Raw genomic sequence first — 27665 nt, 5'->3', positions numbered from 1 at the left:
TATTGCGATCAAACGAACACAAGGAACCTTTTTCCCCACTCAGAGGAAAAAGAATGACTGCCTAAAAAATCACTCCAACAACTGTTGAAATTTCAATACAGAGTATATTTTAAATAATTGTAGCCTACCAATGATAGCGTTCCTGATAGGAAATACATGCTGTGGTTTTTAGGGGTGAAGGGCTGTGATGTTTACAACTAACTCAAACTACATATGGCAAATACAGTAAAATGATAACAACTGGGAAACTGAGGTGAATGGCCAAAGTGCTCACTCTCCTATCCTTGCAACTTTCCTAGAGGTTGGAGACTTTTCAAAATAAGTTTCCAAAAAATCATGCATGTTCCAGATTAGTGACTTTCAAACTTTCTTAACAATAGCCCACAATAAAATATAAATTGTAATCAGTGATCCAGATGCAGAACACACACATACACATATCATCTGAGCAAATGCATACAAATTAAAGTTTCATATAACAATATCTGTTACACATAAGACTCTGTGACTTTCCTGTTCTATCTTGTTTTTATTTTATTTTTCTAAAGATTTAATTTTTTATTCATGAGAGACACAGAGAGAGAGGCAGAGACATAGGCTGAGGAAGAAGCAGTAATGCGGGCTTGATCCCAAGACCCCGGGATCATGACCTGAGCTGAAGGCAGACACTCAACCACCGAGCCACCGAGGTGCCCCTACCTTGTTTTTTTAAATGCTGGTTGTGACTCGTTGAGTTGATTGACCACAAATAGTCACAATCTATTTGAACACTCCTACCCTCAGAAGCAAGATCTCTGATACTTAGTATTACCTAGAGACACAGAAGAAGTACTATCACCATGAAGACCTGACAACTTGGTGCACCCCGAATTATGTGGGCTTTGAAAACCCAGATCTTCAAATACAGACAAAGGAATTTGGGACATTAAAAGTAGGGATTTTGAGCATGTTGACAGATGCAGTCATCGTTACTTGTGTGTGGAGAACTGCCTGAACAAGTATTTAGCAGACATACGGAATTTGCCACTCAGGCCTGGGGGCTTCCAGTTGGCCAACTCCCACCCTGGGAAATCTCTTCCGCCTCCTTCCCAGCTACTGGCTGCCTCCTTGCCTCCTGGACATTAGCCCCAAGGTGTGCGGCCCAGAATAATTTCCACACCTAACAGGATCATCCAGGCTGGAGACTCCCTGCCCTGCTAACAGCATTTCTGTCTTCCAAACACTTCCCACAAAACCTAAGAAAAAATGGATTTTGTGGCCTCCATGGAGATTCACAATCCATGTTTGCATATGAAAGACTCTAAAAAAAATTCCTGCAGTACAGAAACTTAACTTTTTTTTAAAATCTTGGGATTTTACACACTTTTTTGTACATAGAAACCCCCTCCCCCTTCTTCCCCCCCCTTCCCTGCCCTAAAGCTGCTTTGTGGCTAAAGCCTCCCCTCGGAATGAGTAACTGTAGAGTAAGTGAAAGAGACTTCTATTTTCAATGTCTCCTAACACATTCCATACCTCTGGAACCACCACCAACCCCTTGGGTCTAAGTTCCCCTCTCACATCGCCCTTCTCTCTCCTTCTGTCCATCTTCCTGGATTCTAGTGTCCCCTTCCCCTGCGGGAGGAGGAGGGTAACTATAGTGGAAAACAAAGGGACTGGGCTTAATGGGCTGTCCCACCAGGAAAACTGGCACAGTCTAATTCAGGCACTCTAGTCCGTGTTTCCTGGAAGATGGGGGCAAGGGATGGGGGGAGAGCCCTGTAGCCCTAGGAGGTTCCAATTCCTAATTTTCTCATGGGAGGGCCCATGTTCACTCTTCCTTGTCTTCTCCAATTGATGCTCATGTGACATGAGCGGAAATCCATTCCTCTCCCCACCCCACCCCATCCCCGGCGTGGCATTTCCCCGGGTTCTCCTCTTCCTAGAGCCATATCTGAAAGTAAACTGTCCCCTCCATCACCACCTGCCTCCCGTCCTGTTCCCCTCTCCCCCCAGCACAAATACCCTCAAGCCCAGTTAGCTAAACCTTCCCCCACTGGCCAAGGCCATCTGGGCTACCCCAGTGAGGCAAGGTTAGTCCATGCTTAGGACGAACACCACGCTGAGCAGGAAGCCAGAGCCGAGGAGAAACCGGGTGTTGTGGCCAGAGACAACCACCCCACTGGAGGGAAGGCTGTCGGACAGGGAGGTGTTGAGCGGCCCCTCGGTGGTGTTGGCCACCTCCTCCACCGGGACCCTCGGGGCCAGCAGCTTGGAGAGGAGGCTGCTGAACCTACTCACGGTGGTGGCCGCTGGCTCTGGGGACGGGCCTGGGCTGGATGCGGTGAAGTTCAGCTCCTCTGGGTCCACACAGAGGCCATCGGAAGAGCGCCCGAAGGCCACCTGGCTGAGGTCCAGGCCGGCCACGGAGCCCGGGGCGGCGCACGGCACGTCGGCCACACGCCCGGAGCTCTCCATCCAGTCGCGCAGCCACTCCAGGCGGCAGTCACAGCGCCACGGGTTGCGGAAGAGAAAGAGGCGGCCCAGGAAGAAGCCAGGCTGGAAGGCGGCCCAGGCCAGCACAGTGAGTTGGTTGCCATTGAGGTGCAGCGCGAGGAGGCCCGAGAGGTTCTGGAAGGCGCCCTCCTCCACGAAGGCGATGCTGTTGCGGTCCAGGTAAAGCAGCTCAAGCTCCACCATGTCGGCGAACCAGGCGCGCGCCACGAGCCCCAGCGCGTTGCCGCCCAAGTTGAGCGTGCGCAGGCGGCGCAGGCCTAGAAAGGCTTCGGCGGGCAGCTCGGCCAGCAGGTTGTCGTTAAGCAGCAGGTGCTCCAGGGCGCCGCAGTCGCGGAAGGCGCCTGCGTGCACGGCGCGGACGCGGTTGGCCTGCAGGCTGAGAGAGCGCAGGCGCCTCATGCCCAGCAGCGAGCTGGAGGCCACCGCCTCAATGCGGCTGTGCTCCAGGTGCGCATGCGTCAGGTTGGCCAGCCCGCGCAGCGCGCCGGGCACGCGGCGGAAAAGGTTGTCGAAGGCGGCGAGCTCGCGCAGGGCCGGCAGCTCGGCCAGGAGGCGCTCGGGCACGGTGAAGAGGCGGCAGGAGGCCAGGTCGAGGCGGCGGAGGCGGCCGAGTGCGGCGAAGGTGCGAGCGTGCAGGTAGCGCAGCTCGCCGTTGTGCGCCAGGCGCAGCTCGGCCAGGCGTGGCAGGCCCTTGAAGGCGCCGGGCGTGATGAAGGACAGGTTGTTGTGGCGCAGCGACAGGCGGCGTAGCGACGGCAGAGTGCCAAAGGCCCGCTCGCCCAGGAAGCGCAGGCCGTTCCGGTCCAGGTCGATGGAGGCCGCCTCACACGGAAACTCAGCCGGCACCCGCAGGAGGCCAGCGCGGTCACAGCGCACAGAGCAGCCGCGCTCCGTGCTGCTGCAGGCGCAGGCGGTCGGGCAGGTGCGCGTGCAGGCCTCCTCGGCCCAGGCACCGAAGACCACCGCTGGGAGGTGGGGAAGGGCGAGGGAAGAAATAGAAGGAACCGTCAGCCTGAGCGTCGCCCCAGTAAAGTCCTACCTGCCCATGAGGCAGGATTCGGCCCCCCACCAAGTTCCCATACCTCCTGCATAAGCGCGCCCCCCGAATGGCCTCCTTCCAGCTCCCAGACCTTAAGGCACACGGAGGTTCCCACCCACGCAGCCCTCCCCTTTGCTTTACAGTTACCTTCATCGGCAAACCCCGGCTGGGATTCCGGCATGTGAGCCAATTCTAAACACTCTCTTGCTTATGATGTCACTTGGTGCTCTCCTAGAATTTGGCCTAGAGGGTTCATTGCATGCATAGGGGGACCTGGAGGGCATCACCGTGGCCTGTGCTTTAGTCCTGTACTGCCCAATACCGTACTCACTAGCCACATGTGGCCACTGGGCATTTGGAATGTGGCTAGCCAGAATTGAGATGTGCTGGGAATGTAAAATACCAAAGACTTAGTACAAAAAAAAAAAAGGATAAATTATCAATAGTTCTTATATCGATTGCATGTTGAAATGGTATTTTAGATATCTTGGATTAACTACAATATTAAAATTAATGTCAGCTGTTTCTTTTTACATTTTTAATGGGACTACTTAGAAAATTTAAACATATGTGGCATGCGTTATATTTTTATTGATTCTGCTCTAGTCCCTCCCACCATAAGAATTCAATTCCTGAAACACACACACACACACACACACACACACACACACACGCATTGAGGAAATTAAGCCTCATCAAAAAGAATTAGGAAACAGGAGGTTGGGAAAGAAAGAAAAGCCTGTCAATCTTTTTTTTTTTTTTAACAATCACTAAATTTAAGCCATAAGGAGCATTCTAAATAAACTAACAATGACCTTCTTACACATTTCAAAAAAATAATTGTGGACACTGGAGTTAATTATCATCCACCAGCCCTTGCTCTCACGGGAAAGAATGGTGCTTATAAATTAATTTTGTTCTGAGTATTTGAATGGAGAATCAGATAAAGACTTCAAAAGCCCTCCAGTAGGCTTGCCACATGCAGCAAAACAGAATGGTAGCCAGAGGTCACAAGCCCTATCTTGAGTTCCAATGGAAAAGGCAGCATGGAAGATGCACAAGTTTTATTTTCTGGCCAGGAGCAGCTCGCAGGTGGAGTGTGCTCAATCTGAAATTCCTGCAGAGGAACAAAGGTACCCACATGTAAACCTGATCACTGATACTCATAATTTCTAGCCCTCCTCAGCAGTACTCCCAAATCCTAGCAAACATCCCTGACCTACCATTCAGTCAGTCCCACTGTGTACATATTACCCTGCCTTGCCAGTGGAAGCCCTTGTCCGAACCTGAAGGCGTGGCCACACAAGGAGTGTGCAGAATATGCTTGCTGCTGCCTCTGCGGCTTTGTTCTGCTTCCAGTGTCTTGCGTACAGTTGTTGTGGACATTCGATATTTTTTCAGCTGCTAGGAAGGGGTTCAGCTCTCTCAGACTTGGCAGAGAACACTCAGCCCTTTGAGCAACCCTTCTGTTGTGAACTGTAGTTAGTTCAACATTCTGATGTTACAGAGGCTTGACTTGGCTCTTCCCTCTCCCTAAGAACCGTAAACTAGATGCGTAAACTAGATGCGTAGCTTCCAGAAAGGTTCTTGCACCCTGTGCTGAGCTTAACTGTAAACAGGGCAGCGGTTGGGCTAGAGAGACACCCTTTTAGAGAGACAGAGCCAAAGATATAACCTTAACTCCAGGCATCAGCTGGACAAGGGTGGGACCTTTTTCTATCAACTCTTCCAACTAGGTCAAGTAGAAGGCATCAGATTTCCTTACAAATAGTCTTTCATTCTACTCTCTTCTTTCTAATTAAGAGAAGTGCACTCTCAACCACATGACTCATGTTTCTACTTCACAATAGCTCACATTGTTCTGGGCACACAAAATGTTTGCAAAATTAAATGGAATCGATGCTTTCCTCTGTAATGATTCCTCCGGAGGATGTCATTTATTAAAACAAACACAAAAAAACATTTTTAAAAAACCTCTTTATCAAGGAATTCCAAGGTTTATGACAGGGATTAGTCAATAAAATGGAGCTGCCAATTTTTCCAACATACATGCAACAGGGGTGGGAATGAAGCTTTTAATTTTGTATCCTTTTTGTCTTTTAAATGTTGAACCATGTGAATGTATTCCTTATTTCAGAAAATAGATTAAGATTTATTTTAAATGTTAAACACTCAAGATGTTGCCACTATTAGAGACCTATTTTCTTTTTTTAAGATTTTATTTATTTATTCATGAGAGACACAGAAAGAGAGAGGCAGAGACACAGGCAGAGGGAGAAGCAGGCTCCTCGCAGGGAGCCTGATGTGGGACTCAATCCCAGGACTCTGGGACCACAACCTGAGCCAAAGGCAGATGCTCAACCACTGAGCCACCCAGGTGCCCCTAGAGACCTATTTTCAACCTCTGAAACTTTAATAGCCATTAGGAATTACTACTTAACTGGATTGCTTAATTAAATTTAAGTTAAATCAAGTAAATTCTCAGAACAGACAACCAAAATCCAGTATTGGTTTACCCAATATGAAGATTATGTACATGCCTAATGATTCAGAAAAGCAGGACACTAAAACATTATTATTTTTTTATTTATTTATGATAGTCACACACAGAGAGAGAGAGAGAGAGAGAGAGAGAGAGAGAGGCAGAGACATAGGCAGAGGGAGAAGCAGGCTCCATGCACCGGGAGCCCGACGTGGGATTCGATCGCGGGTCTCCAGGATCGCGCCCTGGGCCAAAGGCAGGCGTTAAACCGCTGCACCACCCAGGGATCCCCACTAAAACATTATTTTTACAAAATAATAACATATTTGGGTGAGTTCTGCTTGTAATAATGGCAGAGTAGCTTGTATCAGACTAACATTCCTGCTGATAGCTAGTGTAAACTCTGAAAAAATATTTAAAGAAAAAGTGTTTGAAGACACTGGAGAGCAACCTAAACAGGCAACCAGAGTAGATACAACCCTTAAGAGAAGAGAAGCTAGAGTGCCTGGGTGGCTTGGGTGGTTAAGCATCTACCTCTTGATTTTTTTATTTTAGCTCAGGTCATGATCTCAGGGCTGTGAGATTGAGCCCCCGTGTCAGGCTCTGTGCTGGGTATGGAGCCTGCTTAAGATTCTCTATCCCCCGCTCCCTCTACCCCCCCTTCTAAAAAAATTAATTAAAAAAAAATAAGAGAGGCAAACTAGATGAAGCCACATTTATCTGACTTTTCCTCTTATACCTGAATAATACTGTGTGTTAACTATACTGGAATTTTTTAAAATAAATTTTAAAAATGAAAATGAAAAGAAAACTGGCTTTCCCTCTTAGGGCATTTCCAAGTTCCCGCTGCAGACAGGAAATGAGCTCAAGCAGAAAGCAAGAGTCTTATCAGGCTGACAAGTTAGAAGTCAGAGTATTATAGCTGCCACGGTGGCTGGAAATTGAGGAGGAAAAACATGGAAAGGAAGGAGCCACAAAATTGGCATACAGACTCTCCTTATATCCTTATTTGAGTCCTAAAGTGCATATATGTGGGGTGACTCCAAAGAGCCAAGAACTGAACACCAAAAGAGCAAACCAAAGATTTCAACAATTTCCCAGTAATGGGAGACAGATTAAGAGTTCAAGGTCCACCAAGTTAGAAGGGCTTATAAAATACCTCAGGCTTTCCACTGAAACCCCAGAGGGCCACACCTTAGGAGTGAAGACCATTTCCCAGGACAAAGGGCAAAACTGAACTAGGCCTACTGTAACAAAGCCTAAAACTAAGCCTCCCCAGTATGAAGGTGACCTGCCAGTAAAGTGAATGCCATACAAAACTCAATACTCTTCAAAGGAAGATACAGAATCTAGAATTCTTTATAACTACTATCTCTGACATCTTGTATACAAATAATACTAGATAGTAAAGTAGCAAAACATTACACTTACCAAAAGGAAAAAAGAAGTAGTTTAGCAGAAGTAGACCCAAAGACTGCCCAGATGTTGGAATTACCAAACAAGGATTAATTATAAATATGTTAAGAAATTTATAGGAAAATATGGATATAATGGGTGAAGATATAGGGAATTTGAATTTTAGAAGAGATGAAAACTAAAAATGAGCCCAATGGGAATCTTAGTACTAAAATAATAATACAATATCTGAAGTTTTTTAAGATTTATTAATTTATTTTAGAGACAGCACAGTGGGGAAGGGGATAAGGAGAGAGAAAAAGAGAGAGAGAATTCTCAAGCAGACTCCCAGCCAAGCACAGAGCCCAATGCAGGGCTCCATCCCATGACCCTGAGATCACAACCTGATCTGAAATCAAGAGTTGGACACCCAACCAACTGAGCCACCAGGCACCCCATAATATTTGAAATTAAAAATAATCATTGAATAAGAAAAACAGATTAGACACAGCAGAAGAAAAGATTTCATGAACTTGAAGAGAGGTCAATAGAAATTACAGAAGCACAGAAAGAAAAGACTGGAAAAATTATGATTAGAACTTCAATGCTCTGTGGGATAATACCAAGCAATTAGACTAATATGCATGTATTTGGAGTCCCAGAGGAGAAAAGAGAGAGAATATGGCAGAAAAATAATTGAAGACAATTTCCAAAATTTGATTAAAACCAAGAAGCCCAAGAAATCCCAACTAATATCTCACATACACACAAATATACTTCTTTTAGATGTTATCATACTCAAACTGTTGAAAACCAAAGAAAGAAAATTCCTTAAAGCATCCAAAGAAAAAAGACATTATATAGAGTACACAACAAAAATGATGATGGACTTCTTATCAGAAAGCACATAAGCCCTAAGATAATAAGTTATACCTTAAATTTTTTTTTAATTTTTTTAATTTAAAAATTGAGTGTCTGTGGTTGAGCTCAGTGGTTCAGCATCTGAGCTCAGTGGCTCAGTGGTTGAGCATCTGTCTGCCTTTGGCTCAGTGCATGATCCTGGGTCCTAGGATGGAGTCCTGCATCGGGCTCCCCACAGAGAACCTGCTTCTCCTTCTACCTATGTCTCTGCCTCTCTCTCTCTCTCTGTGTCTCTCATGAATAAATAAATAAAATCTTAAAAAAATTTTTTTAAGTAAACGCTACACCCAATGTAGGGCTTGAAATCACAACCCTAAGATCAAGAGTCACATGCTCTACCAAGTGAGCAGCCAGGTACCCCAAGAATTATCTATTTTAAAGTACTGGAAAAGGGGTGCCTAGCTGGCTCAGTGGGTAGAGCACGTGGTTTGATCTCAGGGTCATGAGTTCATGCCCCATATTGGGTGTGGAGATTACTTAAATAAAAATAAAAATAAATAAAGTGCTGGGGAAAGAGCAAATCTGGCAACCTAGAATTCTATATCCAATGAAAATATCTTCAGAAATGAAGTAAAATAGAGATAATTTCAGGGTAAAAAATATGAGAAAATTAATCTCTAGCAGATCTTCCACATGACAAGAAATGAAGACATTCTTTAGCCTGAAGGAATGATAACTAGATGAAAATCAGGTCTACAGAAAGGAATGAAGAGCAACGGAAATGGTAAATATGTCACTAAATATAAAAGACTACTCTTTTCTCACCTTAATTGCTTAACAGGTAAGTGACTGTTTAAAGCCAAAATAACAATGCATTGTGAAGGTTTTAACATATGTAACTAACAGATATGACAACAACAGCATAAAGGATAAGAAGGGAGGTAAACTGTACTCTTATAAGGATCTTACATTATACATGAATTAATTAAAGGCAGACTGTGATAAATTAAAGATGCATATTGCAATCCCTAGAAAATAAAAAAAAAAGATTCTTGACATCTACCTTACACTATACACAAAAATTCATTTTAGGTGGAGCAGAGACCTAAATGAAAAAGCTAGAACTATAAAGCTTCTTGAAGACAAGAGAGTATCTTTTGTGACCTAGTGGTAAGCAAAGACTTCTTAGAACCAAAAAGAAAAAAACATAAAAGAAGAAAGTACCAACTTGGACTTTATCAAAATAAAAAAAAAGTCTGCTTTTTGCTACCCTACGACCCAGCAATTGCATTACTAGGTATTTATCCCAAAGACACAGATGTAGTGAAATGCCGGGACACCTGCACCCCAATGTTTATAGCAGCAAGGTCCGCAGTAGCCAAACTGTGGAAGGAGCCTCAATGTCCTTCGACAGATGAATGGATAAAGAAGATGTGGTCTATATACATACAATGGAATATTACTCAGCCATTAGAAAGGACAAATACCGGGACGCCTCGGTGGCTCAGCGGTTGAGTGTCTGACTTTGGCTCAGGGCATGATCCTGGAGTCCCAGGATCAAGTCACACATCGGGCTCCCAGCAAGGAACCTGGTTCTCCCTCTGCCTGTGTCTCTGCCTCTCTCTCTTTCTGTGTCTCTCATGAATAACTAAATAAAAAATTTTTAAAGACTTTTAGAAAGGACAAATACCCACAATTTGCTTCAACGTGGATAGAACTGGAGGGTATTATGCTGAGTGAAGTAAGTCAATCAGAGAAGGACAAACATCATATGGTTTCACTCATACAAGGAATATAAGAAACAAAGGGTTGTGGAAGGGGAGGTGGGCGGGGGGAGGGTGTAACTGGGTGACAGGCACTGAGGAGGGCACTTGATGGGATGAGCACTGAGTGGTATACTATATGTTGGCAAATCAAAGTTCAATAAAAAAAATAATAAATTTTTTAAAAAAAGACAGAAAGTCTGCTCTTTGAAAGACACTGTTAAAAGAATGAAAAGAGAGGTGCCAGGGTGGCTCAGTTGGTTAAGCATCCAGCTCTTGATTTGAGCCCGGGTCAGGGTCCTGGGATCAAGCTTTGCATTGAGCCCCACACTCAGAGAATCAGGACTCTTTCATCCTTTTCCCCTACTCACTCAAGCATGCACATACACGCTCTCTCTCTTTTTAAAATAAATAAATCTTTTAAAAAGATAGAATGAAAAGACTGGGAGAAAATTGCTGTATATTTTCTTTGTATATATCTCATAAAGGACTTGTATCCAAAATATATAAAGAACTCTCAAAACTCAATAAGAAAACAAACAATTAATAAATGGGTAAAATATGTGAAGAAACACTTGACCAAAAAAAGATATACAGAAGGCAAATAAACATATAAAGATATGGTCAACATCATTAGTTGTTAGGGAAATGCAAATTAGAATTGCATCCTATTGGGACTCCTGGTTGGCTTAGTGGTTGAGCATCTGCCTTTGGCTCAGGGTATGATCCCAGAGTTCCGGGATGGAGTCCCACATCAGGCTCCCTGCATGGAGCCTGCTTCTCCCTCTGCCTGTGTCTCTGCCTCTCTCTTCCTGTGTCTCTCATGAATAAATACATAAAATCTTTAAAAAATAAATAAGATATTTTAAAAAGTAATGTGTAATACACATTACATAAGTAATACACATATATGTGTATATGACTTACATACAGAATATAAAAACAACTAGAAATGGGGATGCCTGGGTGGCTTAGCGGTTTAGTGCCTGCCTTCAGCCCAGGGTATGATCCTGGGGTCCCAGGATCAAGTCCCACATCGGGTTCCCTGCATGGAGCCTGCTTCTCCCTCTATGTCTATGCCTCTGTCTCTCTCTGTGGCTCTCATGAATAAATAAAGTCCTAAAAAAAAAAAGAAAAAAATAAAAAAGAAACAACTAGAAACGAATAACGAAAAGACAACTAAATAAAAATCGGTAAAAGACTTGAACACTGGGGATCCCTGGGTGGCTCAGCGGTTTAGAGCCTGCCTTTGTCCCAGGGCGTGATCCTGGAGTCCTGGGATCGAGTCCCACATTGGGGTCCCTGCGTGGAGCCTGCTTCTCCCTCTGCCTGTGTCTCTGCCTCTCTCTCTGTGTGTGTCTCTCATGAATAAATAAATAAAATCTTTTAAAAAAAAGAACACTTCACAAAAGAATATATTAAGCAGCCATTAAGCACATAAAAAGGTGCTCAATGACATCATTGGCCATTAGGGAATTGCCAATTAAAACCACAATGAGATTTCCCTAAACACCCACTAGAACGGCTATAGTTCAAAAGACTGACAATTCCAAATGTTGGCAGAGATATAGACCAACTGGATTCTCTTACATTGTTGGTGGGAGTAGAAAATAGTTCAATAAGTTTGCAAAACTTTGGCAGTGTCTATTAAAGCTAAACATATGTCTACCCTATGACTCAGCAATTCCACTCCTAGGTATTTAACCAAGAGAAACAAAAGATAGGTCCACATGTACAAGAATGCTCAGTGGCTTATTCATAATAGATAAAAATTAGAAATTACTCAACAGTAGAGAACTAAAAAGGAATAAACTATTGATACAAACAACAAAAACATCATGTTGAGCCAAACAAACTTGACACAAAAGAGTACATACTATAGGATTATACTTCTATGCAGCCCCAGAACAGAGCTGCTGGCAGTTGCTCTGGGAGCTCAACAGAACAAGGCTTGCAGATGGACTCCACCCTGTAAGTCAGCAAATATCTACAAGATATAGTTTAGGAATGTTATCTGGGTGATAGGAGCATGTATCATGCATTCAAATTAATCAAATTTTATGGGTTTCTTTTGCTCTTATAACTACCCACTTTTAATTAGTGTTTGCTCAAAGCTAAGCTTGCTACATTTTTTTTCATTTAATATGACAATCTGCAAGGTATTATTATCTTCTTCTTGTGAAGGAGGAAACTGAGGTTCAAGGTGATTAAATGACACCAGCTTTTGATTTTTGTCTTTCCATTATGCTGTCCTATCCCCCGTGCGACACATCTAGTCTCTCTGAGCTTCTGTCTCTTTAACTGTAAACTGAAGGGTCTGTCTGTACTTCCTGCCCTCTGGGGGCCCTTCTGGCTCTCATTTTCTGTGGTTGGACAGCAGCTGTTGCCAACCACCACCTCTAAGAAAAAAATACCCCAGTCAGAGCCCCATGGGTCTCTGCTGCCTCCTCCCAGACCCAGCTGTTTGGACTGCGGATAAACATTTGACCTAAGTAGAGCCAATGCGATTCATTCAACAGCCACCACCCCCACACTCACCGTGAACATGGAATGGGCAGTGAGATCGTGTGAGCATCAACCAGTACAGCACTGGGGGTAGGGTTTGTACCAGAGCCACGTGCAGGTCAGAGTTGTAAGGGAGCAGGAGTCAAAGGCAAGGTGAGAGGGGCACCTGGGTGGCTCAGTGGTTGAGCAACTGCCTTTGGCTCAGGGTGTGATCCCGGGGTCCTGGGATCGAGTCCTGCTTCGGGATCCCTGCGGGGAGCCCACTTCTTCCTCTGCCTATGTCTCTGCCTCTCTGTGTCTCTCATGAACAAATAAATATAATCTTTAAAAAACAACAACAACAAATTAAGGCAAGGTGAGGAAGCTGGTTTGTGGACAGAGGACAAACCCAACGTGAGTATCACAGAGACAGAGATCAAGAAGAATGGGAAGTTGAAAAAAAAAAAAAACAGAATGGGAAGTTGCTAGCCAGCTCTCTAGTTCCCAGAAGGCCCTGCTACGGCTGTGTCTATGACATTTCCCCATTTCCATTTAGAAACCCACTCAAGGGATCCTTGGGTGGCGCAGCGGTTTGGCGCCTGCCTTTGGCCCAGGGCGCGATCCTGGAGACCCGGGATCGAATCCCACGTCAGGCTCCCGGTGCATGGAGCCTGCTTCTCCCTCTGCCTGTGTCTCTGCCTCTCTCTCTCTCTCTGTGACTATCATAAATAAATAAAAATTAAAAAAAAAAAAAAAGAAAGAAACCCACTCAAACCATCTGCATGGACAAGTGGACTTCTGTTCCTTGTGACCAAATCATCTCTGATAGTGCATTTGATACCTTTTCTGGCTACCCAGCACCTTTTAAGTACTCTTTCTACACTTGGGGAATTTCCTACATTATAAGTCCTGCCTCCTCAAGATAGAAGCCAGAAATTCTCTTTCCTAACGTCCCTTGCAGTTAGGGCCCAGGCACATGACCTAGCTTTGTCGATCAGATACCCGCCAGGGACACTTGGATTCAGAAGTGCATGCCAGGGAGAAACCATTTTCTGGCCAGGATGGTGGCAGAGGCATCTGGCTTTCAGGCCCCTGGGGTGGAATTTCTGGCACCCAACACCCAGCTTGATGTCCATGAGCTGCCAGGTGTGTCCATCAGTGATAGTGGCCTCAGGGCCATTGCTGGAACTGCCCCGATCCCTGGTTTAGGCATTGCTCCGGGCTGTGGGCCTCCAACCAGGAATACTGGGAACATTTCACATCCCTGAATAAACCCTTTCTTGGCTTCAACAGTACCTTACTGTGCTTTGCAACAAGAGTCCTAAGCACCATCCCAAGTGAAACAGGTCCCCTTAATCTCTCTAGGACCATCTCCTCCTTCTGGCCACTCCCCCTTTCCCCAAGAATCTCATGAACTCTCCACCTTAAAAGAGAAAGCTACTCAAATTCAGGACCAGGCAGTGCCCCCAAACCAAAAGGAAGCTCCTTGCTATTCTTTGCCACGATATATACAATATGTAATCAACACTTGTTTAGGGGCACCTGGGTGGCTCAGTGGGGTAAGCATCCGCCTTCAGCTTAGGTCATGATCTCAGGATCCTGGGATGAACCCTCATTGGGCTTCCTGCTCAGCAGGGAGCCTGCTTCTCCTTCTCCCTCCTGCTCCCCCTGCTTGTGCTTGCTGGCTCTCTCTCTCTCTCTCTCTCTCTCTCTCTCTCAAATAAATAAGTAAATAATCTAAAAAAAATTGGTTTAGGCCCTCCCTGATTTTTCCAAACACAAATGAAAAGGGGCCTCTCCTGGAATCAGCAGTGATTATTCCAAAAACCACTCTCAGCTGTCCAGAGCCAAATTCCATGGGGATACCTTGGCCAGAAAAACATTTACCAAATTAAAATAAAGATCACAGTTTGTGAGATGTGAAGGTCCAGTGTTTAGCAATTTCTGTTCACACACCAGGATTTTCGAGAAGGATCCATGTGGAAATCTGAAAAGGCTTCAGTGCTTTTATTCCCAGCCTATGGTTGGGAGAGGAAGATGGGAAATTCAGCCAACCTGGCCCGGGCTCAGGACTGGCCTCTGTTCAGCCAGCCTCTGTCACAGTTTGGGGATACACATGCGGGGCTTTCCAGAGCATTCAGTCTGGAAACACTCATCCTGATGGCATGGCCTCTCTAGTTCTCTCATAAACTCTGATGACACTGTCTTTCATCCTTGCTCTCATACTCCTTTTCTGGGTGTTTTGTTTTGCTTTAACCTCAGCCAAGCTTTCTGCACCTCAGTCTCCTCATCTATAACAGGCAGACTATTATAAGGAATGGATGAGTTGTAAACCCTGAAAAAGCTGTGAAAGCATGGGATAAAGCTAAAGCAGGCTCCATGAGGCACTGTTGTCACAGGATTAAATCTCACTGAGATGAATACTTCAAGGATCACGTGGAGATCTGCCCCAAAGTGGAAAGATACCAAGTATGAGAATAGTGAAGTTATTACAAGTAGACTGCAAAGAAGAGTCTAGAATGGTTCTCTACCTGGGCTACACATTAGAATCACCAGAGGAGCTTCCGAGCCACTCACAATGCTTCCACCGGATAATTAAATCCGAACCTTCAGGGGCTGGAACCAAGCATCGTACTCCACAGATGATTCCAATACACAGCCCAAGTCAAAAACCAACAGTCGAGGTGGACCAACTTTATAAACATGGGATTTATCCACGTGATATAAAACGTTACAAGGTGTAAACTAGAATTACCATATGCCCCAGCAATTCCACTCCTAGGTATATACCTAAAGGTATCGAAAGTAAGGTGTTCTGGGACGCCGGGTTGGCTCAGCGGTTGAGTGCCTGTCTTCGGCACAGGGCGTGATCCTGGAGTCCCGGCATCGAGTCCCACATCGGGCTCCCTGCATGGAGCCTGCTTCTCCCTCTGCCTGTGTCTCTGCCTCTCGGTCTCTCATGAATAAATAAAATCTTAAAAAAAAAAAGTAGGTGTTCTAATAAATACTTGTGCATGAATGTTGACAGCAACATTATTCACAATAGCCCAAAGAGGGAAACAAATGTCCATCGACTGATGAATGAATAAACAAAATGTGATCTCTCCATAACGTAAAATACTGTTCTGAAGTAGTGGGGCACCTGAGTGGTGCAGTCAGTTAAGCAACCGACCCTTGGTTTTGGCTCAGGTCATGATCTCAGGGTCATGAGATGGGGCCTCGAGTCAGGCTCCATGCTCAGCACAAAGTCTGCTTGAGATTCTTTCCTGCTCCTCCCGCTCATTCTCTCTCTCTCTCTCTCTCTCTCTCTCTCTCTCTCTCTCTCATAAATAAATATTTAAAGAAATAAGGGAATGAAGTAGTGATACACACTGCAAGGTGGATGAACCTCAAAAATATTATGCCTGGGTGGCTCAGTCAGTTAAGCATCTGCCTTCAGCTCAGGTCATAATCCTGGGGTCCTGGGATCAAGCCCCATGTCGGGCTCCCTGCTTAGTGGGGAGCCTGCTTCTCCCTCTCCCTCTGCCACTCTCCCTGCTTCTGCTCTCTCTCCAAGTAAATAAATAAAATCTTTTTTTTAATGCTAAATAAGGGACACCTGGGGTGGCTCAGTCTGCCTTCAGCTCAGGGCGTGATCCTGGAGTCCCCAGATCAAGTCCCGCATCAGGCTCCCTGCAGGGGGCTTGATTCTCCCTCTGCCTGTGTCTCTGCCTCTCTCTCTCTCTCTCTCTCTCTCTCTCTCTCTCTCTGTCTCGTGAATAAATAAATAAAATCTTTTTTAAAAATAATTTAAAAAATAAAATGGTTCGTGGTTTGGGGCACCTGGGTGGCTCAATTAAGTGTCCGACTCTTGATCTCAGCTCAGGTCATGATCTCAGGATCATGAGTTCAAGCCTCACATCAGGCTCTGCACTCAGCACGGAGCCTTGCTTAAGATTCTCTCTCCCTCTCCCTCTGCCTCTCCCCCACCACATGCTTGCCCTCTCTCCCTCTCTCTCTCTCTCTCTCTCCAAAAAAAAAAAGATTCATGGTTAATTTTATATTATGTGAATTTTACTTCAATAAAAAGAATAATAGGGCGCCTTGGGTGGCTCAGTCAATTGGGTATCTGCCTTCGGCTCAGGTCATGATCCCAGGGTCCTGGGATCGAGTCCCACCTCGGGTTCCCTGCTCAGGAGGCTCCCTCCTCCTCTGCCTTTCCTCTCCACTTGTGCTCTCAAATAAATAAAATCTTAAATAAAATAATAATGATGATGATGAATGTTACAAGGTATCCCTGAATCTAGGCAAATACCAGAAATGGGTCCCTGCTTTTGTGTTCTGGTCTGGTGTGCTGGCCAGCCCCCAAGCTGCAGGGAGGCAGGAAGGCTGGGCTCAGATGCCCCACAGAATAATGTCTTAATGCAGACCAGCTGAGGAATTTCTCTTTCATAGGGCCTCCACTTATTGGATATGTGCTTTTCCCCCTGGAGGTTTGCTAAGGAGAACAGTTACTCATGGAGTTTCCAACCACAGACTGAGTCTGAAGTGCTTCTTCATCCTCATTGTTTTCAAAGAATTTGTGCCTCACAAAACCAAAATAGCAAGGGAAAATATGGTCCATTTTCTGCTTCCAGCAAAATCTATTCAGCCACTTTGGTGCTGGAAGTCATTCTCCTCCCACTCCTGGCAAATGCTATCCCAGTGGCTCCTCAGGTCAAGCCCCAGTGCTGGATTTTCAAAACGAAATGGGAGGGGGCAATCAGAAAGGCAGTGGGGGAGACCATCCCATGGCTTCTCACCTCACTGTAATCCCAGAACTTCCTTCTCAAAACACAAAGGTACCTCTTGTGACAATAAAGGAAGAAAGGATCATGGATTCACCCCTCAGCTCTGCTGATTAATGCGGGTCATGAGGGATGGAGAGGTTTGGAAGGGTGATCTGCTGATGGCCTCACAGGCCTGTGGATCTTAGGGTGGAGAGCTGTCCCATCTGGTGGAGCAGAACACAAGGCCCCAGGAAGGCCTAAATACTGATAATCGCCCCAAACTGAAAATAAATGCTCAGCAATAGGGGAATGAATGATGAACACACCAGTAGCCCCCATACAAGGAGTTCTATTCTGCAATGAAAACAAATGAGCTACTAATCTATGCAGTGACATCAATGAATGGCACACATATACTGCCCTACACTCCACAGCACCTGAGTTTCATTCGTGAAAGATCTGTTCTCTTGGGATGCAAATGCACTCTCCCTACAGACTTCTTCTTTTAAGTCAAGTTGACTGAGGTATGATTTACTTACAATAAAATATACCCATTTTAAGTGTATAACAAATGTAACACACCCACATAAGCACCACTCTAATCATGATTTAGAACATTCCTATCATCCAGAAAGTGTCCTCAGGTCCCTTTGACAGTGGTCCCCTCCCCATCTGCAGCTCCAAACAACAACTGATATGCTTTCTGAAATATTGATCCATTTTGCCTATTCTAGAACTTCATATAAATGGAGTCCAAGCGGCTCTCTCAGTCAACATTATGTTTGTGAGAGTCATCTATGTTGTCTGAGTGTCCGTTGTCCATTTTTTTAAGATTTATTTATTTATTAGAGAGAGTGTGTGCAGGGAGGAGTAGAGGGAGAGGGAGAAAGAAACCTTCACAGACTCGTCACTGAGCATGCAGCTCGTTGAGGGACTCGATCTCCTGACCCTGAGATCATCACCTGAGCCAAATCCAAGAGTTGTATGCTCAACCGACTGCACCACCCAGAGGCCTCAGTTGTTCATTCATTTTTATCGCTGAACAGTATTCCATTGTATGGATGTACCTCAATTTGTGTGTTCAGTCACCTGGGGTTGGACTTTTGCATTGTTTTCAGTTTTTACCTACTGTGACTAAAGCTGATGTAAGGATTTGTGGGCAAGTCTTGTTGTGGACATGTGTTTCCATTCAGCATCTACCAACGAGAGGAATTGCTGGGTCAGACGGTAAATACCCGTCTCAATAGCTCCACATCCACACCAACACTTGCTATTGTCTTTTTGACGCTAGCCATCCTAGTGGGTGTGAAGTGGTACCTCCTTGTGGGTTTGATTTGCATCTCCCTAATGACTAATTAGATAGAGCATCTTTTCACATGCTTCTAAGTCATTTGTTTATCTTCTTTGATGAAACAGCTATTCAAACATGTTCCCCATTTTTAAAGATGAGTTGTCTTAGGTGTGCCCGGCTGGCTCAGTCAGAAGAGCATGTAACTCTTGATCCGGGGGTCGTGAATGTGAGTGCTACATTGGGCACAGAGATTACATTATTTTTTTTTTGAGATTACATTATTTAAAAAAAATGTTTTAATGGGTTGTCTTACTGAGTTTGAAGAGGTTTTGAAATATAGACAGATTTTTTAGATGCAAGACCTCTATCAGATATTGTAATGGTTCTAATCTGGACGGCTTCACCCATTCAACAAACAAGTCCTTATAAGCACCTACCAACATCTTAGACTCTAGAGACAAGGAGATGAATAAAACAGAAACCCCGACCACCCCCCCAAAGACTTGTGGTTTAGAGAAAGCCCCTGGTGAAGAACCCTGTAAAGCAAGGGGTTGGGATATCATGCTGTGGACAGCAGGAAGACCTTGAAGGGGCTGCCATAGTGGAGGGGAGTGGAGGGGCACTTCTGGGCAACCTTCCTGTCCAGAGAATTCATTTCAATTTTGTCCCAGATTTACCCCGCCGTGAGCCACTTCTGATTCCCCCACGACCTTGTTTTGTCAGGCTCACTTAATCATTTTTCCTCTGGCTCAGGAGGTAGAACCCTCTCCCTGCCTGCTTCTCGGGAACATGTAGTTCATAATCCTGTGACTTGTAGTCAGAGTAATACTATCTGCACTGCTGAGTGTGTTTTAAATTAAAGCGCCAGGGGATGTGGAGACGGTCATTAATTTTAAGTGCATCTATTGTTAGCAAATGATGTCACCGCTAAGCTCTCCAACTTGTCACAAGAAGTCTAGATGTATTTCGAGTTTCTGCAGCAGCAAGAACAGTTCCTGTTTTGCAGCACACAGGCTATGAATACTGTCTGCGTGCTGTCAGGAACAGAAGAGCTTTGGGTGCACATTTAAAATCATATTGGCTCGTAGAAGCAAACATGCTGTCCCAATGAGTCAATCAAACTTCATATCCTTTCTAGGTAGGAGAAATGGCAAGGAGCTGGCTGTTCGTAATTATATAAATGTCAACCTTTGTCCTTTGGAGGCTCCTCGAGGTAGAAAGTCATGTCCTATTTATCATACTGTTCCCTGCACCTTGTTCCAATTTTTTTTCTCATTTATTTATTGGGTCTCTCATAAAAGAATGTAAGTTTCTCAAGGACAGAAGCTATGCAATTATATCCCTGATAATGTCCCTGGAGTGTACTGAAGGTATAGTGTGTACCTGTTGATTCATTGAATAGAGCAGGGTCTACTTTTTGAAAAGGGGGAATAAAGGGTAAGAAGATTCTATAACCACCATTTTAGAATTATCTGGTAAAATTTTCTCTGCCAGCACTGCACCCAGAAGTCTATCACATGGGTGCCTATAACCTCAAATAATCACATTCATCCAAAGGTCAGAAAAACAGATTCTTTGTGTAGACTTCTTTACTGCAGAATTTACCAAGGGATGTTTTTCCTTGGGCAGTCTCAGATTTGAGCAGGTGGGGCTGCAGAGGTACAGAAAAAAAATTTGTGATGAGTCTTCTTGTTATATTAAAACCCACATAACAATAGGACCAAAAAACGTGGGGAAGAATGTTTCAACATCCATCATCACACAATTCCAAGGTGATATTTTCATTTTTTCTTCTCCCTTTAGGAAGATGGTTTAAAGGATTTTTTGTTTTTAACTAAATGAGCTTAAAGTAATATGGCCACTATCGTTTTTGGTGATTAAACCAATGAACTGATACCTGAAATTAGAATAAGGAAATGAATTCATACCTGAAATTAGAATAAGAAAATCGCCAAAGGTTATTTCAGATATTTGGTTCAGGGATTTTGCAAACCAACCAAACCCACCACCTGCTCAGTTTTATCTCATTCTCCATTCCCTTCCTTGTGATCACAGTTCAGTGAAACCTAATCAGAACTTGTGTCCATGTACAGCTTTCATGGAAGCCACTTGAAGACCAAGCTCCTTGGGTAGAAGCCCTGTGGTTTCTATGAATCTTCCAGAATCATCCATGGGCTTCCCAACCCCTGCACCCACTGGCAGCTGTCTGCTGGGGGTCAGAAGGACCAGGCTTGGAACTCACCATGTAGCAGCAGGACCAGCATCCTGTGGCCTTTCATGCACCCGGTGGCTTAGAACCACCCAGCTGTGGAATCCCCACCTGAGGGGAGACAGCACAGGTCACCAAGCGCCCAGAAGGGGTCCCTTGAGAACCTCCCCACACCTCCACACTTCTTCCTGAATGCCCTGCCTTGTCTTCTTCTCCACACTCATTTCTTCCCATCAGTCTTGGTATTGGGTTAGGAGAAACCAGTAACAACAGCCAATCAGAAGCCCCCCCCCCCCCAAAAAAAATTGACAGCGTGGATCTGTTTGGAAATCCTTCATCCGACTGAAACCCTGACAGCAACACCGATGAACTCACTGACAGCCCAGCAAGCAACCGGACAGGGAGGAGACCTGTGACCAGAGAGGTATTCATGAATAGTCCCCAATGTCGCTTACTGTCCCGGGGGTCTTCCTGGTCCTGCTCCTTCTCCAAGGTGCCCTTGGGCTCCCCCAGCCCAGCCATCTCCCAAGTCGGGCAGCCACAGATGCAAAAAATGGTCCAGCAGAGAAGTAAAAGGGGGTGGGGGAGATGGTGAGCAGGAGTCGAGGAGAAATAGTTGCTTGTGCAGGTTGGAGCGCTTATTTTTCTTTCTGCAGATTTAATGGCAGGAAAATCCTGTATCAGATAAGGATTAACAGAGATGAAAGAATGTGTCTGCCTTTCGAATCACCAAAGCCAGTGACAGATTTCGCTGACACACCAATCAGCTTTATCCCCAGGCCTTGGCCTCTCCATCTGCCGGGCCCCTTTCTCTCCTTAAACCCTCCGCAGACCCCACCTCCTACCTTGACCCCAGCCCCAACCCCCAAGCAAACGTGCAGCCAGAAACTGGCTCCCTGCCACCCAAACGGCATTATCAGCATTTTTGAACAAGGACACATTACATAACTTGGGAGAGGTGGGGAAGGATAGGACAGCTTGAAATAATGATGTTCTCCCAAAATGCAGGCTGCTCACTTCCTTTCTTTGCAGTGGCTGATGGCTGATAATCCAAAAACAGACGGTGGAGACCGTCCTTCACTGCAGTTAAGGCGAGAATCCCGGCTTTGGGGTTGAGGCCGTGCTGGCCACCTCCGAAGGCGGCAGGTCTAGAGGTCATTTCCAGAACCCATCAGGACTCAGTTAGGACTCACTATTCAGAGTGTCTCCTCCTGGGAAGCAGAGCCCAGGAGCAGCAGTAGCGGCAGGGCACCGGTTAGGAACGTGGCATCCCAGCACTCCCAACCCCCTCACCCCAGACCTCTGGAATCAATATGGGCATTTTCACCAGATCCCCGTGCTCAGTAAATCCCTGGTTTAGGGGAGTGGAGGTGGCAGTTCAGGTGCCCCCCACATTCTTCCAGCCCCAGCGGGCTTGGCTGTAGGGTCCAGCCCTCTGCTCTGCTGGGACTGACCTGGAGGTACCCAGGGTTTAGAATCACCCGGCTGTGCGATCCCTACCCAAGGGGAGACAGCCACGGCCTGGCTGGCCCGGCTGCGCCCGCCTGGTGTTAGCTGTGCCAATGCCGATGGATGGCAGCCTGGAGTTCTCTTCCCACGACCTGGGCTCGGGTGTGAATCCAGATGATTGCAGCTGCCGTGCCTGGAGAATTTCTGTTTTCTTCCACTTGGGCCTTGTAAGCCAATATATGGCTGAACCTGTCTGAACCTCTGCTGGGAAGGAAACCATAGTGAGGATGGAGTAGAAATGCGGGTAGTTGAAGCCCTGAAGATGAAGCCCCTGCCCAGGCTGGAACGTGGTTGTGAGAAAAGCCTGTCCCCATCCACAGTCCTTGCCTGTGTCTTACTGGGCCCACCTCGCCTTCAGCCTTCTCCAGCCGAGTGGGCCTGTTGCTCTGGGCCAAGGATCTCCCTGAGGAAGGCCTTCTCTACCTAGGAAATCGGACATTTCTCCCGAGTGGAAAGTGAGGAGCAGAGACTTTCTCGGCGGGGAAAGGAAAGGACTCAACCACCAGGTTGGCCAGTACCACGGAACCCCAACTGGGGAACAAGCAGCCTTGTGATCAAAATCCCTGTTCCCACGGGGTTAAAAGCAAGGAGGGAAGGGTGGTCACAGGAGGTGCAACTGACTAGCATGCCCTGGAGGAGAAACTTTGATGGGACCTTGCTATCCAAAGATCGCTGATAGCCTGGCAGTTTGCACCGATGCTCACCATGTTGCAATGCAGTCGGTAGCTGATAAGAGGCAGGAAAAGGGAGGAGAAGTATGTAAGTGAGTGAAACAAGTGGCCCAGGAAACACTGCTTTGCAAGGTGGCCTTCTGGAAAAGCTGCCATCATCAGCAGAGGAGGGGTGGGAAGCCCTGGCGCTTCTTTGTCATTTCTGCTCCCGCCCCGCACAGGGACCCAGCAAGAGGCCACTAGTGAAAGGAAAAGACAAAAATTCCTCCTGTGGATTCCCGGGTTCAGACCTTCAGTGGTCTCCTCTGGGCATTCTCAGACCGGGCTCAGATACTAAACCAGATTCTATTTCTCTGCCTCAGACACCTCCTGCTTGCACATGCAGACACACCACCACATGGAGACAAGACTATTCCTTGGGGACAGAGCGCACGGGCATGTTAAGCTTGACTCCAAGTGAAACAAAGCAAGGTGCCCTGTTTCCCTTTTTTAAGTTTTTATTTTTATTTATATAATCCCTACACCCAACATGGGGCTTGAACTCACGACTCGGAGATCAAGAGTCACACACTTTTCCGACTGAGCCACCCAGGCGCCCCAAGGTGCCCTGCTTCATTTCATATGAGGCAAATGAGACACACTCCCAGTAGAGCCCTGGGAGGAACTGTGGCAATCGTTTCATTCAATGCCTTTATTTACAGATGAGGAACCTCAGGCCCAACTGCAGAATGAAAGGTCCTTACGTTTGGTTAGGGTCCCCTCAAAAGCAGATCCTGAGATGAAGATATAAATGGAAGTACAGTCAACCCTCAAACAGCATGGGTTGGAAACATGCAGGTCGACTTACATGAGGATTCTTTTCCAACAAATCCACTATGGTACTGGAAATGCATTTTCCAGGGCAGCCCGGTGGCTCAGGGGTTTAGCGCCCCCAGGGCGTGATCCTGGAGACACACATCAGGCTCCCTTCATGGAGCCTGTTTCTCCCTCTGCCTGTGTCTGTGCCCCTCTGTGTCTTTCATGAATAAATAAGTAAAATATTTTTAAAAATGTATTTTCCTTATGATTTTCTTAAACACGTTTTCTTTTCTCTAGCTTATGTGGCCAAAATACAGTATAGAATGCATAGCACATACAAAATTGGTGTTCACGGACTGTTATGTTCTCTGTAAGGCTTCTGGTCAACAGTACACTATTATTGGTAGTAAGTTTGGGGGGGTAGTCAAAAGTTATACGTGGATTTTCCGACTGCTCATAACCCCCATGTTGTTCTAAAGATCAGCTGTGCTTGATTTGGGAGGTAGTCCTTGGAAGCACCAGCAGGAGAGTGGGGAAGTCGGTGGAAATCAATGATGTGAACAGGCAAATTGGCACTGTGGACAAGCAGAGCCTAATCCCGTGGCAAACTCTGCTCAGACGGTAGAGAGCACATATCTCAGAATTATCCCAGCTGCAGGGCAGGGAGCCGGGGCATTTATCCACCAGCATCCACCTTGGTAGAAGGCTGCTCCCAGAGGCGATGAGGAGCTGCTGATTCTCCAGCAGTCTCTGGCTACCAGGCATAATGATGTAGCCGCACTGATTCCTAAAGACACTACTTGGGGCGCCTGGACTGAGCCCATTAAGCATCTGACCATATGGCTCAGGCCATAATTTGGGGGACCTGGGATCCAGCCCCACATTGAGCTCCCTGCTAGGGAGTCTGCTTCTCCCTCTTCCTCTGCCCCTCCCCTCCCTGTGCTCTCTCTCTCTCTCTCTCCAATAGGTAAATAAAATCTTAAAAAAAAAAAAAAAGGAAGACAGAAACTCCTTCCCAGAGTGACCTCTTACCCCAAATCAAGGGGCAGAATTCCTCATGGAAGGTGGGAGTAGCTAAGCTTCTCCAATCTGGATTTGACAAAGAAGTGCCAGTTACCAAGGTGGCATGGCACGAGGAGGCGTGCTGGGATTTTTTGCTCAATGCCCAGCTGCCCTGGGGTGGGCTGTAGGGTCTCCTGTTCTGATAGGAGAGGTTGCTTCTCAGGGCCCTCCCCCACCAGCCGGCGGCCCCACCCTACATGGTACAGTGATACCTGTTACTCAGAGGACACAGACTTCACTTCCAATCTCTCTGCACTGTGGTCACAATTCACAGACACTCTGACCCTGGACGGCTGGTCCCCCAGCCTTTGCTCCTTTCTTCCCTCACTTCTCCATGTGCTGAAGTTCCAACCTTCCTCGCAGGCTTAGTACAAGTGCTACTTCCTCTCAGAAATGAGCCCCTTCCTGGCACCCTCCAGGGTTTCGTTTATAGTGTTTGGTCCAGGACGTGTCTGATCCAAGTCGCCCTCCCACAATGCCAAGATCACTGGGCAAGATGGAGGGAGACTCAGGCTGAGGAGTCATGGGGCCCTGGAACCTCAGAACTCCGTGTCCAACAGATTCTGAACCCACTTTTCTTAATCCATCCTGCTGAGAGTAGACTGTGTCACTACTGTGTATGCTCAAGAAGTGGCCTCTTAAGTGGCAGCTGTTTGCACACGAGGATGTGTAGGGGAAAGGACCCTTGTGGTGTGGGATGGACCCAGGCTGGGAAGAGAAGGAAGCCACACCACCCAGGCCATAGCTGGCACCAATCTCTCTGCCACCAGTTCCAGTTCAGAAATGCTAAAAAATGTAAGAATACTGAACTTGAACCTGGCAATTGTTATGGAGGTATCCGTCAAGATGGGAGGATAGAATATAGTTAACACTTGGTTAGCTTGATTCGTAACTTTTATATACTCAGGCATACGGCATGAAGTTCTCTATGTATACCCTTGCCCTAGGTCCCACAAACATTAGGGATGAGCCTCTGTTTGGCAGACAGGAGGAGGTGCACAAATGTTTGCTAATGGAGTTCATGTGACAATTTGTGGGGAAGTTATAGAAAGAGAACTGGGGTGACAGCCTTTGCCCTCTGGCTTCGCCTTTTTCTCTGACTTACTGGGTGGTCTTCGGAAAGACACTCTCACCTCCCATGCAGTCTAGTACTGGAAACATTCCAGAATCTAGTCCAGACCATCAATCTTCAAGTGAGGAGATGGAAGCCCACAAAGGTCAAGTGACCTGCTCCCCAGGGTGACAGGTAGAGGGGAAGCTAGGACCTTGTCCCCTTGCCTCCCAGTCCTTGGGCTTTTCTGGGACCCTAGCAAGACAGGGAAACAAAAGATCCCTATCCCCATGGCCACTCCTGCTGCCTGCAGGAGGAGGGGGAGGTAGCCACTGCACTTCTTGCCAGGCACCCCCTAAACTACCTCGACTGAATCTATTCCACCGCTAAAGCGCCTAACTCCTTTGTTCTCTGTTAGCAAATTGCCCTCTCCTCTCACTTCCAGCCTTCCAACCAAAACCCCCAGAGCTGTGATCAGCTTGGGCTCCGGGGCCTCCGTCCTGTAATTGGGGGGAAGGGAGAGGCAGAGAAAATAGTGCCTTCGTTCCGAGTGACGTCGCCCCAACTGCAGGCCCGGTGCAGACTCGCGCCCCCTTCCATCCCGCGGTCGGGTCGCAGGGCGCGCCACCGCAGCTATGGGAGGTGGGGGCAGGCAGCCGGCAGCGAGTCATGGGTCTGGACGTTTCAGCCCAACCCCTCCCTCCCCCCCTCCCCCCTCCCTCTTTCTCCCCCTCCCCCTTTCCCCCCCCTCCCCGGGCGTGGGAGAACTAGTTCAGCTCGTTAGCCCCGGTTGGCAACCACGCGTGACACAGTGGTTTTTACCCCTTAAGGTCACGTCCTTGCGAAACCTCTGCGGCTCCTGCCTTCGACCCCCTCTCCCGGCTCCTCCCGGGGGAAAGAGGCGGAGCAGCTGGGCGCGCGGCCCCGCCCCCGCCGAGTCCCGCCCCTCCCAGCGTGGCCGCCAGAGGGCGCCCGGGCTCCGGAGCCCCGGCGGGCTGCTCCCAGGCCCCAGCCCCCACCTGCTCCCCGCCCCCGCCCCCGCCGCGCCGCTCTAGGCAGCAAGGCCCGCGAGGCTGCGGCCCGGGAAAGTCCCAGGGCGTGTGGGTGCCGGAAACGTTAGTCACGCACCTGGAGCCGCGGAGCGCCCCGCTGGAAGGGGTGCCAGGGCAAGGGCCTGATTTGCCGAAGGGCACACCCGTGGGCTGGTTTCCCAGTGCCGTGCCCTCGTGACTAGGCCACGTAGCTCTGATGGTGGCTGATACCCTGCGTGCTCATCTGTGCACTAAGAGCTGGCCCAGGGTCCCTTACTGCCATTACATTCAACAAACGCTGCCCGCTGCCCAAAGATCTACACCTCCTTGGAGCCTCTTTTGAAATAATCGCTCTTTTACATCGCGTCAAAAGTAGGTCTCTCTTCATTTCCCACTAAAACCAGAGCTCCTCGAAGAAAAGGTTGCTTCCCTAGCCAGGGGCAGGCAAAGTACAACACGATCCTGGAATATCTTAGTATTTTTTTTAAAGATTTTATTTATTCATAACAGACACACAGAGAGAGAGAGGCAGAGGGAGAAGCAGGCTCCATGCAGGGAGCCTGACATAGGACTCGATCCCAGGTCTCCAGGACCACACCCTGGGCTGAAGGCAACACTAAACCGCTGAGCCACCAGGGCTGCCCGTATCTTAGCATTTTAAAAGACAAGCCATAGAAGGTACTCGGGCAGAAGGAAAGTTGAGTGGGTCCACAGCCCAAATACAGGACAAGCATCAACAAAAATAGTGACCGTTGGGAGGCCCGAGTGGTTCAGTGTT

General features: G+C 47.0%; 1 protein-coding gene across 9 annotated transcripts; it reads right to left on the bottom strand.

Moving 5' to 3' along the window:
* Nucleotides 1-1420: 1420 nt before the first annotated feature.
* NYX (nyctalopin) lies at nt 1421-27119 on the bottom strand. 9 transcript variants are annotated; one of them, XM_041740263.1, is made up of 5 exons: nt 26985-27020; nt 22266-22475; nt 21221-21415; nt 20799-20876; nt 1421-3458 (listed from the first exon to the last, which is right to left on the bottom strand). In XM_041740263.1, exons 4-5 carry the CDS (start codon nt 20833-20835, stop codon nt 2071-2073), a joined length of 1425 nt encoding a protein of 474 aa, XP_041596197.1. In that variant the 5' UTR covers nt 20836-20876; nt 21221-21415; nt 22266-22475; nt 26985-27020; the 3' UTR covers nt 1421-2070. The 9 variants fall into 9 exon arrangements, 8 of the variants coding, with proteins under 8 accessions (XP_041596197.1, XP_041596196.1, XP_041596195.1 ...); XM_041740262.1 differs by lacking the exon at nt 26985-27020 and adding an exon at nt 26679-26738 and having other exon boundaries at nt 22266-22478; XM_041740261.1 differs by lacking the exon at nt 26985-27020 and adding an exon at nt 26679-26726 and having other exon boundaries at nt 22220-22475.
* Between the last annotated feature and the right edge of the window lie 546 nt (nt 27120-27665).

This window comes from Vulpes lagopus, chromosome X (genome assembly GCF_018345385.1).
Source record: "Vulpes lagopus strain Blue_001 chromosome X, ASM1834538v1, whole genome shotgun sequence".
Lineage (NCBI taxonomy): Eukaryota > Metazoa > Chordata > Mammalia > Carnivora > Canidae > Vulpes > Vulpes lagopus.
This window is presented reverse-complemented; position numbering and strand designations above follow the sequence as displayed.

Excerpts from the sequence above, each read along its gene's own strand:
- NYX (XM_041740264.1), bottom strand. The coding sequence starts at position 20,835 with ATGAAAGGCCACAGGATGCTGGTCCTGCTGCTACATG. Across the intron at positions 3,459-20,798 it reads GCTGGTCCTGCTGCTACATG|CGGTGGTCTTCGGTGCCTGG; the intron begins GTGAGTTCCAAG and ends CCCACCTCCCAG.